Raw genomic sequence first — 18,683 nt, forward strand, 5'->3', positions numbered from 1 at the left:
GTCCAACCAACGCTCAGGAATTCCGCTGCATAGGACTTACAGAAGGTACCAGGAGGGATTCTTAGCCCCCAAACTCCCTCGTGACTAAATTGGGCTTCATCCGCCATCCCGTAGTCTGCCGAAAGGCACGTTTACAGAGTGATAGAGAAAGGGGGCCATGGCCTCCGAAGACGTCTTAGCAATCCCACTGTGTGGGACTTACTGGAGGTAACAAAAGGGGTAGTTGCCCCCAAGGACATCCTTGGGGGCCAACTTCTCAAACTAGTACCTCCAGTCAGTCCCACACATCAGCACTGGTAAGTACTCATACCAGGCTACGCCCACTTTGCCCACCACTCTACAAATGTGCTCCCTGGCATGCTCTTGGATGGGGATTAAAGTCCCCTTTACTGCTGGGGGTCCATTAGGGGCCAACTAGCCTACCTTTGACCTCCAGTAAGCCCCATGCAGCGGGATTGGTGAGAGGTAGACAAAGGCCATGGCCCCTTTCTCCACCACTCTGCAAACTCGCCCGTGGCGCGTTGTAAGTTGGGGGATAAAGTCCCCTTGGATCCTGAAGGTCCCTAGGGTCCAACTAGCCCACGAAGTACCTCTAGTAAGCGCCACCGAGATACGTTGCAGGGAGGTGTATAAAGGGGCGTGGCCTGGACCACCTCTCTGCAACGCAGGCCTGTGGCGCTTACTGGAGGTACCTGGTGGTATAGTTGGCACTATGGGGCCCTCAAGATTGAAGGGGAATTAATTACCCAACTTTTAACGTGCCACAGAGCTTGTTTGCACACGTGTCGCCTCAGGGCCCGCCCCCTCCCTTCACCACTGTGCAAACGCGCCCCATGGTACGTTTTAAGTTGGGGGATTAATTACCCTTGAATCCTGAGGGTCCCTGGAGTCCAACTAGCCCACTAGGTACCGCCAGTAAGCGCCACAGAGCTGCGTTGCAGAGAGGTGTAAAAAGAGGCGTGGCCTGGACCACTTCTCTGCAACGCAGGCCCGTGGCGCTTACTGGAGGTACCTGGTGGGCTAGTTGGCCCCCAGGGGCCCTCAGGATTGAAGGGGAATTAATTCCCCAACTTAAAACGCGCTAAAAGGCGTGTTTGCACACATGTTACCTTAGGCCCCGCCCCCTCTCTTCACCACTGTGCAAACGCGCCCTGTGGCACGTTTTAAGTTGGGGGATGAAGTCCCCTTAAATCCTGAGGGTCCCTGGGGTCCAAATAGCCCACTAAAGACCTCCATTAAGCGCCACAGAGCTGCGTTGCAGAGAGGTGTAAAAAAGGCGTGGCCTGGATCACCTCTCTGCAATGCAGCCCTGCGGCATTTCCTGGAGGTACCTCGTGGGCTAGTTGGCCCCCAGGTACCCCAGTATTGATGGGGAATTAATTTCCCAACTAACGCACCACAGGGTGCGTTTGCTGAGTGTTGCTGGGAGGGGGCGGGCCTCGGCGATGCTGGTCTTTTGTTTTTTATTTTTTAAGAAGGGGAGCTGTGTGTCCCAAAACGTGTTTTCCCCATGTTATTTTCCATAGGACGATTAGACACGGCTACAGCCCGAACGGCTGAACGGAATTACAAGAAATTTGGCAAAATGGTAGAGTCTGATACGCAGATCACCCTGCAAATGGTGTAAACCCCTCCAGTAGTTGTTGAGAAAATCGAATTTGAAAAAATGTATATATCTATAAGCGTTCACCGTGCGCGCACCGTACGCGTACCCCGCGATTTTAAAAAAAACAAAAAAAAATTTGGGCCTTGTGGGACCCCCTGTGCTTCTACCCTGCCCCCATTTTGAGTTCTACACGTTTGTTTTTCTGCTTTCTTGTGCCTCAGTCTACCGAGGCACAAGATGGCTGCCAACAATTTCCGTTTTGGAGTGTTTACAGACAGTGGCAGCCAATCAGCACGAGCTGCATGCTCATTGGCTTTCAATACTTCAAACCAGGAAGTGTTGGCATCCATCTTGTGCTCGGTAGACCGAGGCACAAGAAATCAGAAAAACAAACGTGTAGAACACAAAAAGGGGGCAGGGTAGAAACACCCTGACCCCCTAGGCCTGCCCAGGTGGTCCCACAAGGACCCCCAAGGCCCAAAAAATGTTTTTTAAAAACCCGGTCTGTTTTTTTTCAAATTACCCCCCGGAGGGACCAAATCGCGGGCGCATAGTGATAAAGAAGTGTAAGGGCCCCAATCCCCCCCACACTGCCCCGGGGACCACCGTCCCCCGGGGCAAAGCAACGCCGCCCCCTGGCGCATACTGGAGGCTCCTGGTGGGCTAGTTGGCCCCCAGGGACCCCCAGTATGCAAGGGGAATTAGTTCCCCCGCTGCAAACGCGCCCAGGGCTGCGTTGCAGAGAGGTGTAAAAAGGGGCATAGCCTCATTACACCTCTCTGCAATACAGCCCCCTGGCGCATACTGGAGGTTCCAGGTGGGCTAGTTGGCCCCCAGGGACGCCCGATATGCAAGGGGAATTAGTTCCCCCTCTGCAAACGCGCCCGGGGGCTGCATTGCAGAGAGGTGTAAAAAGGGGCATAGCCTCATTACACCTCTCTGCAATGCAGCCCCCTGGCGCATACTGGAGGTTCCAGGTGGGCTAGTTGGCCCCCAGGGAAACCCAGTATTTAAGGGGAATTAGTTCTCCCTCTGCAAACGCGCCAGGGGGCTGCGTTGCAGAGAGGTGTAAAAAGGGGCATAGCCTCATTACACCTCTCTGCAATGCAGCCCCCTGGCGCATACTGGAGGTTCCAGGTGGGCTAGTTGGCCCCCAGGGAAACCCAGTATTTAAGGGGAATTAGTTCTCCCTCTGCAAACACGCCAGGGGGCTGCGTTGCAGAGAGGTGTAAAAAGGGGCATAGCCTCATTACACCTCTCTGTTGAAAAAAAAATAATTGAATTGACAAATTTGACTGTTTATATTTTGATTGAAGATGTAGATGTAGACTATACTGTTTAAAAACTAGCTGTGCCGTTGCATATTACAGGATACAGTCAACGTATTACAATATACAAAGGCAGTTTGTTGGAAAATAAATATACAAAAAATATAAAAATTGATACAGAAATTAGCATTTTAAAAACCTTGGAAATTCACTGAAAAAACCAAAGGTTTCACACACGTTATATTTAGGAATTAGCACTTAAAAAACTTTGTAAAATCACTGAAAAAAACATAGATTTCACACATGTTATAGTTAGGAATTAGCATTGAAAAAACCTTAGAAATTCACAGAAAAACCATAGGTTTCACACACATCATAATTAGGAATCAGCATTTAAAAAACCTTGCAAATTCACTGAAAAAACCATAGGTTTCAGGCCTGATTTAGTTAGAAATTAGCATTTAAAAAACCTTTGAAATTCACTGAAAAAATCATAGGTGTCAGGCTTGATATAGTTAGGAATTAACATTTAAAAAACCTTAGACTTTTCACTGAAAAAAACTGTAGATTTTAGGGGTGTTATAGTTAGCTAGACATTGCACTCATACAAAACCATTGAAATTCCTCCGATATAGTTAGTTGTACTAACTATATCTCGCGCGCCCGCAATCCATTGCTGATGATGTCACATATTACATCATTCATGACATGGTCAGGGACTCTGGGCAGGCCGAAACGTTATGCTGGCAGGGCGAGCTTCAAAAACAATAAATGACTAATTGCTCACTTGCAATTTTGGGTCGGCTCCTCTTTCTTACATCGCCGGAAGACTCCGAGCAATTGGGAGTTTGTTGGTGTGGACGGAGTGTATGGCATATATATATATATATATAGATATATATATAGATATAGATATAGATATCAATATATATATACCAAAATTCAAGTCAAAAAGTGTGCATTTACAAAACTCAGTAGCTGATATTTGGAGACAATGGCAGAATTTTCAGAATATATTTAAAGAGGAGGATATTTCAATGATAAATTATGAGGCATCAGGGAGACTTAATACTAAATGTCAGAACTCCTTTTAGAGGGCCACGGGCACGCAGGGACTACTGGACCCAACTGTGGTGGTTGAGGCTCTTTACTCCTGATGTCCTGGGGTTCGACCTACTATGATTCATGAGCAACAGGGCCAAGTACCCCTTCTGCACTTGACACAGTGGTAGCTGTGGACCGAAAAAGACTCCCTCTAGAGGCAGGAGAGACTGTAGATACAGATTGGGGAACATGACTCATAACTCAAAGTGCACTCAGCAATGTCAATAAATCATTGTCCAAGCAAATACTTATTTTTGTTTGAGAAAAAAAATCTAACTCTCCGCATTCAAAGAAATATAACAGCATTTGTAACCAACAACACAATCCCCTTGAGGTCGTGACTCATGTTTTTCCGGCAATCCGTGTCCTAACCTCCACCTTGCAGTGTGGTCGGAGTTATTCCCCCATTTTCTGGTAAGCACATCCAGGGAATGCTCACTATTAGGCCTTACTCAAGAGTTGCCCTTTCACACTTAGGCAGTGGCACCTCCTCTGCCAAGGCGGAGGTGCGTCGCCTCACTGCTCCTTGAGTAGTGCAAAAAAAATTTAGAAGAACAAGAAGTTATTATCATTTTATTTTTCTTTGTTCCAGCTAGGCTAGGTCAGGCGGGTGGGGCTGCCTCACAGCAGAGGGAATGGGAATGGTTTGCAGGCCCTCCCTATTTGCGCATGACAGTTTGACTGGCCCTCTAGGGCTGGCCAAACCATCATGCACACTTGGCATGTTCGCCATTGAGCTGTGTTGCACAGTCCCGTGGAGAACATGCCCAGCCTCCCCAAGCACTGCCTGAGTGGCCAAACAGGTGGCTCAGACCAATCACAATGCTGCTTAGGCAGCGTTGTGATTGGCTGGGAAAGTCTGGAAGCCTGGGTACTTCCGGTGCTGCCAGCAGACAGAGGTTAGGCGTGCGACGGTGATAGAGGTGTGCACGGTGGTGAAGGTACGTTTTTTTTCTTCAACCTCCATGCCACACATCCGCCCCATCACCCCCGTTCAGAGGCAGCCGACACTGCACTTAGGAATTTGTCAAAACTGTCTATGGTGCTGCATTATCTACAGCAGCGAGTACCCTGGGGTCTAATTCAAGGGAAGTCTTACCTGCTCCTGTAGCATGGTTGCATTTAGTGTCTCAGTGTGTGCCCCATCTGCAGGCACCTGCAAGTTCTGTTTTTAATCAAAGAAGTCTGGCTTCTTGTTGTACACGCAGAAGCACTCGGCAGATGCAGGCACTCTCCTGAGCTGCGCTGCCGGCTTTCCTCAGTAATCAGAGATGCTTCCAGTCTTTGTAGATGCGGCAAGCCTGGCTTCCCCACAGGGGTAGAAGGGGGGGGAGGGGTTGTTGGTCGACTCCTGACTGGAGCCTGGCGGTAGTGGGTCATCCTCCTCTGCATGTTCCCAAAGTCCTCGGGGTAAGTCAGGGGCAGATCTCGATGAGCGGGCTGGAACCGCCAGTCACTGCTCCTATTCTTCTGTGGTACAACAGCACCTCCTGGCATATGGGATTGCTGCTGTACTAGCGAACAAAGAGTAGACTCCTCCGGTGCAATCATCCTCATCACAGTGGCCCCTTCTGGCACAGGGGTTGCTACTAAGGCACAGCCATATCAATAATGGCCCCGTCAGGCATACCGCGTCACCACAAAGAGGCAGTATGAGATTGGCACTTCCCGCATGGCTCTTCAAGTATTACTAAGTCCAATGTGGCCCTCTACTGGCATATGGTGGGGTCACCAATTCACTCCTGCATACGGTCAACAACCCAATTGGTGCACAGCTGTATTCCCACTCCTCACACGGGGAATTTTCTCAGTAGGGCTTCCCACTAGACCTTGCTCCCTCCAACCCTCTCCTCTTCCTCACAGGGCACACTGGTCTTGGCTAGCAGGCAGGAGCTGGTCCTCCAGGGCAGATGGTCTTGGTTTCCCTGGGTGATGTCCCCTCGTCCAGCAGGGAGACTAGCCTACTAGCCGGCCTTGGCCCCAGTCCTGGTCACAAGCAGAAGTCTTCTCACACAACCTGTCTAGATGCTTTGCAGATTACTAATTTTGTGATCTCAACCTCCCCTGATAGTCGATTTCCAGACACCAAATGTGATTTAGGGTCTGAGTCTTTGAAAACTTATGTTGGTGTTCTGCTTCTTTTGACATGGACACTTTTCTTTCTCTTTTTTCCTTTTGAAAACCTGTCAGTCACATCAGGAGATACTCTGAAGCTGATAGTCCCAAAACACAGGCCATGGGAGTGACTAGAGTTCACACCAGGATTTCAGCCACAGTGATATGTGTGTCAAATGGTTTATCCCGGGCTTCCAGGCCTACTCTTTATGATTCCCTTATCAGCCCTGTCTCCCTTGTGATCTATCACTGCATCAAAGAGCAACCTTTTGAAGTGTAAATGGGGAGTCTCTCTCTCCCTTCATCCAGTATGTCGCAGCCAGCTCATAGAAATAAAGCAATACACAAATCTTTCTAATAGGATTCCTCTCCTCCTCATGTCTTCACCAGGCAGGCTTGGGTTCCCAAAATGGAACCCAGGGTCCTCCATGTGACACACCATTGCAAGCACACTGCACTCAGTGTACATACACAGCACACATACTGTCCAGTGCTGTCACCTCCATATATTGTGCCACCCCTGGTGCACATACATCTAGCACACACAGGCACTCTGTGTGCACTGCACAGTACTGTACCCTTTCTGTTTTGTATATGCTATTTAAAAACACACACACTCCCAGCACACGCACTCACCATGCTCACTCTGCACAATACTTCACCCTTCATGTATTGTACTACTTGCAAGCAGACATACACCCAGCACATGTTTTAATTGTGCACACACTGCACAGCACTACATCTCTCATGTAATGTATTCTTTGCAGGCATACATAGACTCAGTACATGCACTAACCATACATATACTGCACAGCATTGCTCTATGCCTGTACTGTACTCTTCCCAGACACATATACCTTCAACACAGTCACTACTCCTGCGCTTTGCAGCACTCTACTTCTACCTAATGTAGGCCAAGAGTGAGTTAAGCACACAGCAGCTGAACTTTTGAAAGGGTGAGTGAGCATGATGGCCTCCCTTCAGTGACACATGGTTAAAAGGACCTGTTCTCTCTTAGTGATCACACACAGTATGCTGCCTCCACCACGCTCGTGCTGCTTAACCCCTGGTGAAGTCAGCAGCCTTTCGCCACTATGAAGATAGCACTTTGGGCATCCCTTCTGCTGAAGCAAGACCGCAATTCGTGAGCCTATGTCATGGAATCGGGCAGTCATTGCAGGGGTACACATCTTTTACCATACAAAGGATTTTCTGTCCCAGCAGTATTATTATTATCTATGTGCCCCGGGCATTGCTGGTAAGGCTGTTATGTATTACCCACAAAGTGACAATTCAGATTAACAAAGCCTTTTTTACATTACTCATTGCTCAGCATCATTCTACCCTCTGGGGTGAGTTGTGCCCAATACAAATACACATAGCTTAACTTTATTGCTTGGAACCATGCCCGATGAGCCAAAGTGATCACTACTAGTAGTTTTGCAAATGGTGGCTACTAATGTAATCTTGTCTGATGTTGTTGCTATTACTAAACTAATGATATTAGTAGCTCGGGATGATTTTCAATAATGATAAGTAGCTGTTATTACAGAAAAGGTTGGAGACCTCTGGCCTGGAACCTTTGTCAATTACCCTTGTTCACGCCGAGGTTAACGTTTATTTTTCACTAGAGATAATAAAGTGATTGACTAACTATACAAATTCGTCTATTTAATTGTTTTCTGTCCCTCTCACAAAAAATAAAATTTTTAAACTGCCTCATGTGTTTTCTAAGCACTAAATTAACTGCTGTTATGATTCTGTGGATTGGAGGAAATGAATTCCCTCTCCCAGAGGATGGGCCATTTGACCATATGCTGCTCATCCTTCCACTTTCTCTTCCAGGTTGTGTTCGTCATCTCCTTCCAGGTGTTGGAGGAGGACCAGTGGAGTGAGTGGGCGCGTTTCTCCATACAGGCCTACAGGTAAAGCAGGGAGTGAAGGTTGGAAAAGTAAGGCCATTCCACAGCACAGTGACGGCCCATTCTTTCACAATTCAGCTGTGCCACAGGAAGGGGGGAAGGAGTTTGAGGATGTGGAAGAAGAGTGAGATTTTTATTAGGAGTAGCAGACAGTGAAATGACTGATAGAGTGGGGGTGCTGAGAGTTGGGTAATGAAGATTTCCCCAGAATTCTCAGCAAGCTGTGATATTGTGTTTTGACACAGTGTAGACACTGTGTTTTGAACTGCTTCTGTGCTGTTCTACTTGGAAAATTGTGCCTTAGCTGACATGATGGGCCACAAAATGGCTTCTTTAACAGCCCTCTTAGAACCCTACGATGTTGCCGGTTTGCCAATCTTCTAAAATTCCTCTTTTCTAAATATTCAGGAAGATGTGATATTGTTGCCACTGCGACACTGCTTCTTCCCCACAATGTCCAGCATGATGTGACATAGCAGAATCAAAGTCCACAACTTGTTATAAACTCAAATGTTATTCATACTGTGCCATATTAGGCCTGATTGAAGAGTGAGGCCAGGGCCGAGGCCTCCAAAACAGTTGTTTCCATAAATTCTGAACAAGTGGATGAACTTAAAGCACATTCTATTTTTGAATTTCCTAAATGAAGGAACCTCCATGATGTTTCTCCTTTTCAAATGAACTGCAAAACAGAGAAAATGCAGAATTCCCTAAGCATTTTGTTCTATTGAAAGAAAGTTCAAGGTTTTATCCTCCAATTTCTCTCCACATAATGATATTTCCACTTACCTTTACACTATACATTAGTCATTGAAAATACTATGGTTCCCTAGACTTTTACAACATTTTGAACAACAAATATATCATATTTGCAATAACTAATAATTATTCACTTGAAAAAGATGTTTTACTTTTACAAATCACAAGCCAAACCTTTATTTTAAACCCGAAAATTATTCTAAATGTTTCATAAATCCATCTTTTCTCAAAATTCTTAAGTTATCTTTTAACAAATGATCCCAATTTTATAAAACTCCTAAATAACTTTTGAAACGTTTCTGTGGATAACACTAATATCCTTCAAGCTTAGAAACACCGTCAACATTATTAACTCCAAATGAATTATATTACTTTCTAAATACCAATAGCAATTGTTTAGAACTCCAAAACATCTTTTATGTTTTAACTAATGATATATTTTATTGTATTCCTTTAAAAAATGTTTGTAACTTCTTAACTGCTAAGACTGGACCGGTTGTTAGAATGCTCAATGCTGTTAAAATCCCAGATAGCTTTTATACTTTTCAACTAATATTTCAATTTTTTAACATACTAATCTTACTTTAATGAACAAACTATTTTTTAACTAAAATACAGTTTATTTTGCCTTAGCAATTAAGCCCATTTTTAAATAAGATTCTAAATATTTCTTTATTTTTATCTGACAAACATGCTGAAAGCTCCAATAAACCTTTTTTTAATCAACCACCCAAGATAGTTTACGTTTTTTTAATTAGCAGAGCAAGCTTTCTTACAACTCTTAAAAACGTCTAAAAGGTCTTTACTAACAGTCCCAACTTTGAAAACTCATAAGCAATATTTATACATTTTTATCAAACAATCCTAGGGCGTTTAAAATTACCTAATCACAAAGATAACGTTTGACTTAAAATTCCAATGGGTTTTAATCCAAATTGTTGCAGCGATAAAGGGCGTACATCAAAATGCCAGTTTTTAGTTATATATTTTTGCTCCTTTTCATTACAAATCAACAAACTTCAAATAGGAAAATGCCTTCATTCTCTCATTTAAAAATTGGGCAAATTATTTTGCCCCTCCTCTAGACACTTATCTAGAAATGATAAAACTCAGCTTGATCTTATCCTACCTTCCTTTATGAAAAATATGACTTAGAGCATATGCCATCTGATTTGGAATTGTCTTCTCTCTTCTCAGCGAGAATGAGAATGGAACACTGGATGACAATATGGCAACAAAGGACATCCCTGTCTTGCAGGCCACCAACATCATTGTTAAAGGGTGAGTACATTTCTCTAGCAATAGGCCCTCCTGTGCTGCTGACACCCATAGAAAGGGAAAGAGCAAACCTCTAAGCTACATATTGAAATTAGACATGTATGGGTTATTTAACATACATGGAAGCTCTGGAACAATGTCACACTATTAACTCTCTACCCTAGAACCAAAGAAACATCTTCTAATTCTGTTAATTGGAAGAAGTGATCTTGGAACTGCTTCATTCAACTTCACAGAGTTGGATACCTCATTATCTTTCTAGGAAGGGAGACTTAAGAATTGTATGTGTGACTAAGGTGTGCATTACCAGCCCAGTCTTCAACCTCCTCAAGCAGCTGTATTATTGAAAACATCCGTGGCACTTAAGTTGTGAAATGAGGCAGAATTATGAGGCCAAATTGGTGAATAATGAGCTAACAACCCATTAGATGGATGGGGGTCAAAATAAGAATTCAAGAAAGACATTGCCTGACAGTTCGTAAAAAGCAGGGCCATTGTGGAAGGCCTTGTGCTTCCTAACGGCCAGTAATGATTGGGTAGGATCATTCCAGGTCAAGTTTTAGCCTTAAATGTGCCACACTTACCCCAGATTTACGTCCCTGTCACACAACTTAGCGCAGCACCCAGAGTTGCTGCGCTGCTTTACGTGACAGGGAGGGAGCAGGAGAGCGCCATATCCCCTTTCCCTAGCACCAGAGCACAATCAGGCAGCCATGCACCACGCACACACCTTTGCATCTTGGTGCAAGGGTGTTTGTGTGAGTGTAGCATAGGTTTCTCACTGGAAGGGTACTCTTACAGTACAAAATACTATGCTTAGACAAGTTATAAAACATTTCACACTGTGTATGTGCGCCGCACAGTGCATCACACAAGCAAAGTTGGAAAAGAAAGGAGAAATAAAAGTATTTCTCCTTTTAACACCTATTTTCAAATGGCGTTATTTTTTGGCACAAAACCCTGTTAGTAGATAGGGTTTAGCATTAAAAACAATCGGTGGTTGCACTGGAACACCCATCTATCACCCAGTGGATACTCCCTTGAAGCAGAGTAACTCAAAGCATCTCTATACGCTGGTTTGCATTACTCTTTCCTAAATAAATGCAGATACCAATTGCAATTGGTTGCTAAATGCCAAAAATAATTTGGCATCGGATCTGCATTAAAAAAGTAATGCAACCCGATGCAATACCTTTACAAATCTGGGCCTTAGACCTTTTCTATAAGCAATAGTCTGCTGACTCCTCAATAGCTCAAACCACTTCTCACAAACAATTTCCTCTGCGTCAGGAGTTGAGGAGGAAACATAATTAAACTGCAAACAGTCCTCTGATATTCCAAAAAGCAGGACCGTTGGCTAGCTGGAGGGGTCCTCACCTGCAAACAATTTCACTATGTCCATATCTGATTCTCTCAGACACCTATCCTTTTACCTTTTCTTTTTGCCAGACTCGAGTCCATCACCTACCTCAACTTCTCGACCAACGAACCGGAGAAGAGACTGCTTTCTCACTCATACGAGGTAAAGTGGGTTCATGCTTCCCAAAGATGATCTCTCTTCCTGCTGGAGATGGTTTCAGCTTCTCTCCCCTCCCTCCCAACCTGTTGCTCTTTTGTCATCCCACAGGTACAGAACCTTGGCCGCCAAGACGTTCCAGTGAATTTTACTGTTCAATTACCCCTGGCCTTCGATTTTGGCTTTCAGTGGGAGATTTCCAGAAACTTTACTGTGAAAGTGAGTTCCTGTGCCAAGGGGGGTAACATGCATGCGTGGTGTGTATGTGAGTGTGCAAGAGAGAGGGAGGAGGCCACTATGTAGATATGAAATAATTATCATTTAATGATTGAGTTGTAGGTTCTGGACCTGGTTGACCTGAGTGCTAGATCCAGTGTTTGCACTTGGATAACATTGTTTGATTTTGGACAAATCAACTTTTTTCTTTTGTCCTTTCTTTATCTGCCCAAACTAAGAGCACTTATAAACAATGTGACCAGCACCATTAAACACTGTGTAAATAACTGGACTGTGCCAAACTGGAGATACAGTTGAGAGGAGGCATTTTTCATTATTGTTTCCACCGCGGTTTTAGCCTACATCTGGATTCATATTATCACCTTTCTTGAAGAGGAAGCCAGGGTGGAGGTTGAAATCTGCATGTGAAGTTTGCAAATTTGAAAGCAGGAGTTACACCAATATTACCCCAGTCTCACTAACACCATCATTCTGGGATAGCCGGACTGCACCTCTTCAACAGTTCTAATTCAAAACAGTAGATCCGTGTAAGAAAGCAGTTTATTCATTGATAATGATAGGAGTCCACCACACAAGTCAACAAACTGTGTATTATAAAACACAGTCTCAATTATTTAACCCTTGGTTCAGCCCCATAGTAGCTATGACACAGAGCAGATAATACACTTAAAAAGTCAGCATAATAAAAATCCCACAACTAATTTATAAAACTTTAGTGAGTAAAATAACACAAAATTATAATTAAAAAAAAATCCAATATGAGGAACTGAAAATATGGTATAATTAGGGAAAAAAGTGGCAAGAAAATGTACCCCATCAATCAAGTCACAGTTTGCGGTTGAGCGTGACCTAGGTGCGATTTCAGGTCAACCACGAACAAGCCAAGTTCATACACGTCAAGTTGGTTTGTCCTGGTCAAAGATTTTCCTTCTGATTTAGGGCCTGATTAAGAGATCAGCAAACGGCTTACTCCATCATTTGATATAATGCACTTGTAATACAGTGGACAGGATATCAGTAAAGTTTGGGATGGAGTAACCCATCCGCCAGAGTTTAAAACAGGCCTCTAGTCTCTGAAATAGAAGTTGAAGTCCTCCAGCAAGGCAAAGTTGCGAAGACCTCTTGAAGCCAGAGAGCCACTGGACGAGGTCCAGCTGAAGCCTTTAGTTTTGGCAGGAAAAGCTCTCAGTGGAAGAAATTCAGATTTTGCAGCCAGCGAAGTCCTTGCGTCACGCAAAAACTATTTGCTCCTTTGCCTGGTCCAGATTCCTACCTTTGGACTTAGCCTTTCATATGAAGTACACAATCCTTCATCAGGGTAAAGCCTGAAGCTGTATTCAATGAAGTCACTTCGAAATCGAACACGTTTGGTGCAAGGTCCCGCTGATGCTCCTTAGGTCTTGGAAGTCCATAAATGATCTAAGCCCCTACTTTTCATTTTTAGATTTTCTTGAGTGCGCACTATTCTGAGGCAAATTCAACATGGTAGAATCCTTCTGCCCTGAAGGGAGCTTGTGTGCAAGCCAGGGGTGTGTTTATGGAAATGAGCAGGCCCTTCCTGCTCATCTACACCAAGCTGATGCTGGGACCAGCTGCCCCTCTCACTGCGCTGGTGCCAGTCTGGCTACAGAGGGCCTATGGAACGAAACCCTTCTTTCCCCCAGGTCTCCCTTTACATGTAACTGTAAATGGGCCGTTCTCCCCCTGGTCACTGATCTGGGTTTAATCCATCACCGTTCTTTAGCTCACTCCGCCACCCCAGTTCAGACATGGCCATATGCAAATCAGTCTGACACTGTGCCTCATGGGAACAGTCCAGCCCGAACTGCCAAGCCATGCCTTCCCTGGACCGGAAACAAGCTTCCGAGGACCGGTTTCTGGCATTACAGCCGTCTTCAGCCGGGCTTGCTTGACTCCAGTGGCAAAGTGAGTAAGGGACTCACGTCTGAGCATACCATACTAACTAAGGGCGAACAAAGAAAAACCAAAGGTTAATCCAGAAGCATGTCCCAATCTGTAATTAGTAGGGTTATGATTTTATTATGAACTCTGTTTTTCTCATAGGACCGCTACAGCCCTTCACAGTGAAAATAGCTTTTTGAGGTTAGCCAACAATAAATTCATAGATGTATGTTTTTAAATACTACGCACCCTACCTATAGGGATACAAGACTTACTTAAGGGTGGCTTATTTATTAATTTATTATTTAAAAGTAAATTTTTCCAGTCAAATCGGATTATTTTGATAGATTTTCACAAATAGGCAGATGTTGTATATGCACATTGCACTAGCTGTAGTACTGGCAATATATACTACGGTGCTTTACCCTCTATAAGTCCAACTGCGTAAGAACCCCAAATCAGATCATCAAAACAAAATCATCAGAAAGCTGACATCTCCTGTGTATAAAGAAAATATAAAAGAAATATATTAAAGATGTTTTTCTATATTTGAAGAGTGGACATGGCATTCTTTGATGTTCGCTGACATGTTCAATTACATTATAATGGACTCTTTCTTGTCCCAATGCAGTATCAGGCAGTCCTCCCTCCCCCAGCAGACTACGTGGCACATGCATTCTAGGAAATTGACGCCTGTCTCCACCACTTTTTGGCAGTAGACATGATCACCTACGTGTGGGTGGCATATGACTGCTGGAGCTGACCAAGCTGAAGGGTCTGATGATGCCCCTGTTCTCTCATACCCGGTCAATATTCACTGCTTAAAGCAGTTAACAACCTTTGCAGCTTATTTGATCTGCTATTAACTCTCAATTTCCTAGGAATATACAGATGCAGAAATTACTATGCTGGCTGAGATGATCTATGACGGTGAAGATTAATGCAAATATATTTACAATTAATGGAAAGCTGAAGTTACTATTGGCCTACCTCTTCAGAAGAAGAAGAATGAGCCGAGAAAAAGGATATTCCATCAGAGAAGATGATAGTTTCGTGCTGATTTCCAATGTTCAGCTCAAGAGATAACAAATATTTATTTTACTCATTCCAGCTAATGGTTTTGCACCAAATGTGAAGGGGAAAGCAGCATTTTAGGAAAGTTAATGCAGAACCGGTTATATTAAAAGCAATTTTAACTGTCACAGTTTTAAGGGCTCTTCTGAATATATTCCTTCATATATTGGCCAATATATTTTTTTTTTTAAAGAAAGGTCACCTGTTTTTATTAATTTTTGAAAGTTTCAGGCATATGTCTAAAATTAAGTCTGAATTCTGCAGTCGCAGGTTGAGCAGACCGTTCAATAGCAAGGCAGCCTGTTTTGGTTAATTGAAACATTCAAATAGAACAGTATGAGCTTATTTACCACAAATTTAAGAACTTCTGAACGTTTGCCAACAATGGATTTCATTTACAGTATGGCACTCTGAGACAAAAGATCAAATGAGAAGTGATTACAATATGAATACATATATGTACATGGTTTCACACATGTTTATACTTCTACCTGGTTAACAAAAGGAGGAGAAAGGTATTACAACTCTGCTAGATTTACATTTCGATGTTTGTGATTTATTATATGTGTGAACGTTATGACAGAGCTTTTGATAGTTATTTGAATGAACATTGTATGATTATAGTCATGATAATCACAGGCATGGAGCTTGCAGTTGAATTGATATATGTCAACCTATAGATGCATAAGTTGTCATATGCGAATAGTGAATAATGAGGGAAGTCATGGTGTCTGCTGTACTGGCTGGCAGCATACTTGGTTTTGAACCCACTCTCAGAGCTCCACCCCAGCCTAAGTCATTTGGCCTCAATAGGCATATCTAGCTACCTCCACTCAAAGCAGACAGGCACCTAACAGGTGTGAGAGCTTTTGGTTCATATCTGAAGCAGGGCTCTGTGACTATCAGTCGGTTGTATGACAGAAGCAAGCATGGCTAAACCACACGTGCCTCAACAACGAGGTCGCAAAAATGAATGCATCTTAACCACTCATTCCTTTACCACGGATGCCTTTGTCACAAATGTTGCTCTTAAGGCATGATTGGAGAAGGTATATGCGTAGTAAACATCACACCCCAGCCCTGCCCTCTCTGAACCCTAAACCCCGGCTCATCCCTGCTATCTACCGGCCCCAACCCTAAAAAACACCGACTTTACCACCCTGACCCTAAAACCCGGCCCCTGCCCTAATACCTACACTGACCCCAGCCCTAAAAACTGCCCCTTCCCCCGCCCTGAACCCTAAAACCGGGCTCCTGCCCTAATAACTACCCTGACCAAGCCCACACTCCTCCCTGGGCCCTAAAACCACCCAGCCCTAAAATAAAAACTTCCCCTCCCCTCCCCCCCACCCTAGAGCCTAAATAAGACATACAAAATAGTATTCAACGAGCCCCCAATCCATCTGTCACCTTCAGGAAGTCTCCAACACACACTGGCTGCAATGCTAGATCGCTAACCGCCTTTACCACAGATAAGCATGGTTAAGGCATATGCGTGGTAAAGGCATATGAGTGGTAAAGGAAACGTTTCGTTTACGTGGAAACAGCACACATGGCTCTGCCCCAGTTGTAAAGGCCATTTCCCATCAGTAGAGGAAACCTATCTCCTCCATACTAGGCCCTCTCTAGAGCTGGGCAAGCACAGCACAGGGGACTGAGACACTTCGGAAGATGCACTGTTTGCACATTTACCGTGGTAGTACGATCACATTTTCCACTTCTTGTGGCATGTTGGTGGGAAGAGAATTGACCTGCAGTGGCACTTACAGTGATGCTCAGTAAGAAAATGTTACTTTACCGTAGTGATTACCGGAACTTCTGCATTCGCATTTCAAGTATTGCCTCCTGGTGCAAAAATGGTGACGTTTGAGGAATTCAGTCAAGACCTTTGAACACGCTGAGGTTGTGAGTCAGTGTGTCACCCCAGAACTGGATGCAGATGGATGACACAAAGAGTCTGTGCAAGGCACATTTATGAGGATCACAGGAACTAGGTGTGTGGAAGAAGGGTGACCAGAGCAATTAAGCTGCTAGCCTCACTCCCCTACACGTCTCTTCGCAGGGAAACATTATTTTCCCCACAGTCAGAACAACGACCATCCTTTACAATGAAGTCACTACTCTGATTGTGACGTTACCACGTCTTACTTTACCAAACAAGTCTTTACAATGACTTGATGTAGGTGGTGCATTGTGGGACTGGTGTTGGATGTTTAAGTCCAACGCCTTCCTTACTGTTGCGTAGACTGGGGATGGAATAGTAATTTATATTATTCCAAAGTCTAGCCCCCCCTAAGGCAAGTTGTAACGACTTGTGTGGTAAAGTAATGTATGGTGATGTCGCAGTTGGGGTAGTGACTGAGTTGCAAAGGCATGCAGGATGAATGCATGCAGGGTTCCGTCATACAACCCTCTAGCACAACTGCAGGGCACCAAGAAAGAAGGCAATCAGGACTGGACATGGGTGTCTAGGGCCCTAGCAATACAGTGGACCTGATGAAATTCTGGGGCATAACAAAGGTAACGAAAAGGAAGTCTTACAGGGTGTAAGAACTACCGCAGAGTACTCTTGCATGCACAGAAAAGTGCGTTGCATATAGGTAATCACGAAAGACATAAAGATGTCTCAAAATGTTTGAATAAAGTTTATTCAGTTCTTCAAAAGATTTCAAAGTATCCAAGGAACATATTTTATAATCATATGTTTTTCAAGGTGAATTTATGAGAAACGAACAAAATAGATATAATCCATGTGAGGTTCTTAGGAAGATACATTTAGCAACCCCAATGCATTTCGTGCTACGGATAGCACTTCTTCAGGGGGAATAAGTATCTAAAAAGAAAAACAAAATGTAACAAAATGTAGGTCGCTGGACAACAGGAATACATGAGAATATAACGAAAGCATGCACAAGACATGACATGAATAAGACCCAGGAGGTCCAGAAGGAAACACCACTCAATTACCTCCAGCCAAGTCGACCAGGAGTCACGGAATTTGATTATAAATATTTCTCAAACACCTTTAACTGCGTCTCAACAAAAAGTTCTTCAGAAAGGCTTGAACTTTGTACCTACTCATCAAACCAATGAATTGAATACTACCATTTCGTTCTTTAAGTTCATGAGAACATTACGACTAAGACATTTTTCACCAATATTTGCCAACCTCTGGAAAGAAATACAGATGACACGCTCATGGAGGAGAGCACTTTCACCCCGCCTACTAGTCACAAAGTACTAGACAACTTTGAAACAGTGGTTCAACAACAACTACAGGGTATTTTTTCATCACCTAAACCACACAGATCAAATTTGTCCAACAACGAACGTCAGGCCTTAAAACAACTCGCCAATAACACTGATCTAAAAATTACTAAAGCTGACAAAGGCGGAGCAATCGTAGCGTTAGATTCCAGCTACTATTTTGAAAATTTGGAAGCCCACCTAAACAACCCGGATCTCTACATGACAATGAATTCTGATCCCACCAATGACTTCAAAGCGGTACTGATTACCATTGTGATTAATGCAGCGCAGGCAAAAACCATCACTGAAAAAGACAAGAAATTTCTTATCAAAGAATATCCGCAAACGCCTCACATATATCTACTACCCAAAATTCACAAACACCCAACAAAACCTCCATTCAGGCCGATTGTCAGTACTTGTGAGTCTATCCATGAGCCCACTGGACGATACATTGATAAACATCTTCAAACCAGTGTTAAAGCAATGTCTACATACATCCAAGACACAACCGACTTTTTGAGGAAACTTCATGACATTCACATTTCACCGGATCAACCAGTTATTCTAACAACCATTGATGTCAGTTCACTCTACACTTCGATTCCTCATAATCTGGGCCTTGAAGCCTTAGAATCAGCCTTACTACAAAC

At 43.8% G+C, this 18,683-nt stretch overlaps 1 protein-coding gene across 1 annotated transcript in view; it reads left to right on the forward strand.

Moving 5' to 3' along the window:
* LOC144768869 (integrin alpha-M-like) overlaps positions 1-18,683 on the forward strand; it is a 337,089-nt gene that overhangs the window by 284,816 nt on the left and 33,590 nt on the right. The window contains exons 22-25 of the mRNA XM_078652877.1: positions 7,939-8,018; positions 9,972-10,055; positions 11,502-11,574; positions 11,680-11,787. Coding sequence (XP_078509003.1) covers positions 7,939-8,018; positions 9,972-10,055; positions 11,502-11,574; positions 11,680-11,787 — 345 coding nt within the window. The remainder of the gene's footprint in view (positions 1-7,938; positions 8,019-9,971; positions 10,056-11,501; positions 11,575-11,679; positions 11,788-18,683) is intronic.

This window comes from Lissotriton helveticus, chromosome 7 (genome assembly GCF_964261635.1).
Source record: "Lissotriton helveticus chromosome 7, aLisHel1.1, whole genome shotgun sequence".
Taxonomy (NCBI): domain Eukaryota; kingdom Metazoa; phylum Chordata; class Amphibia; order Caudata; family Salamandridae; genus Lissotriton; species Lissotriton helveticus.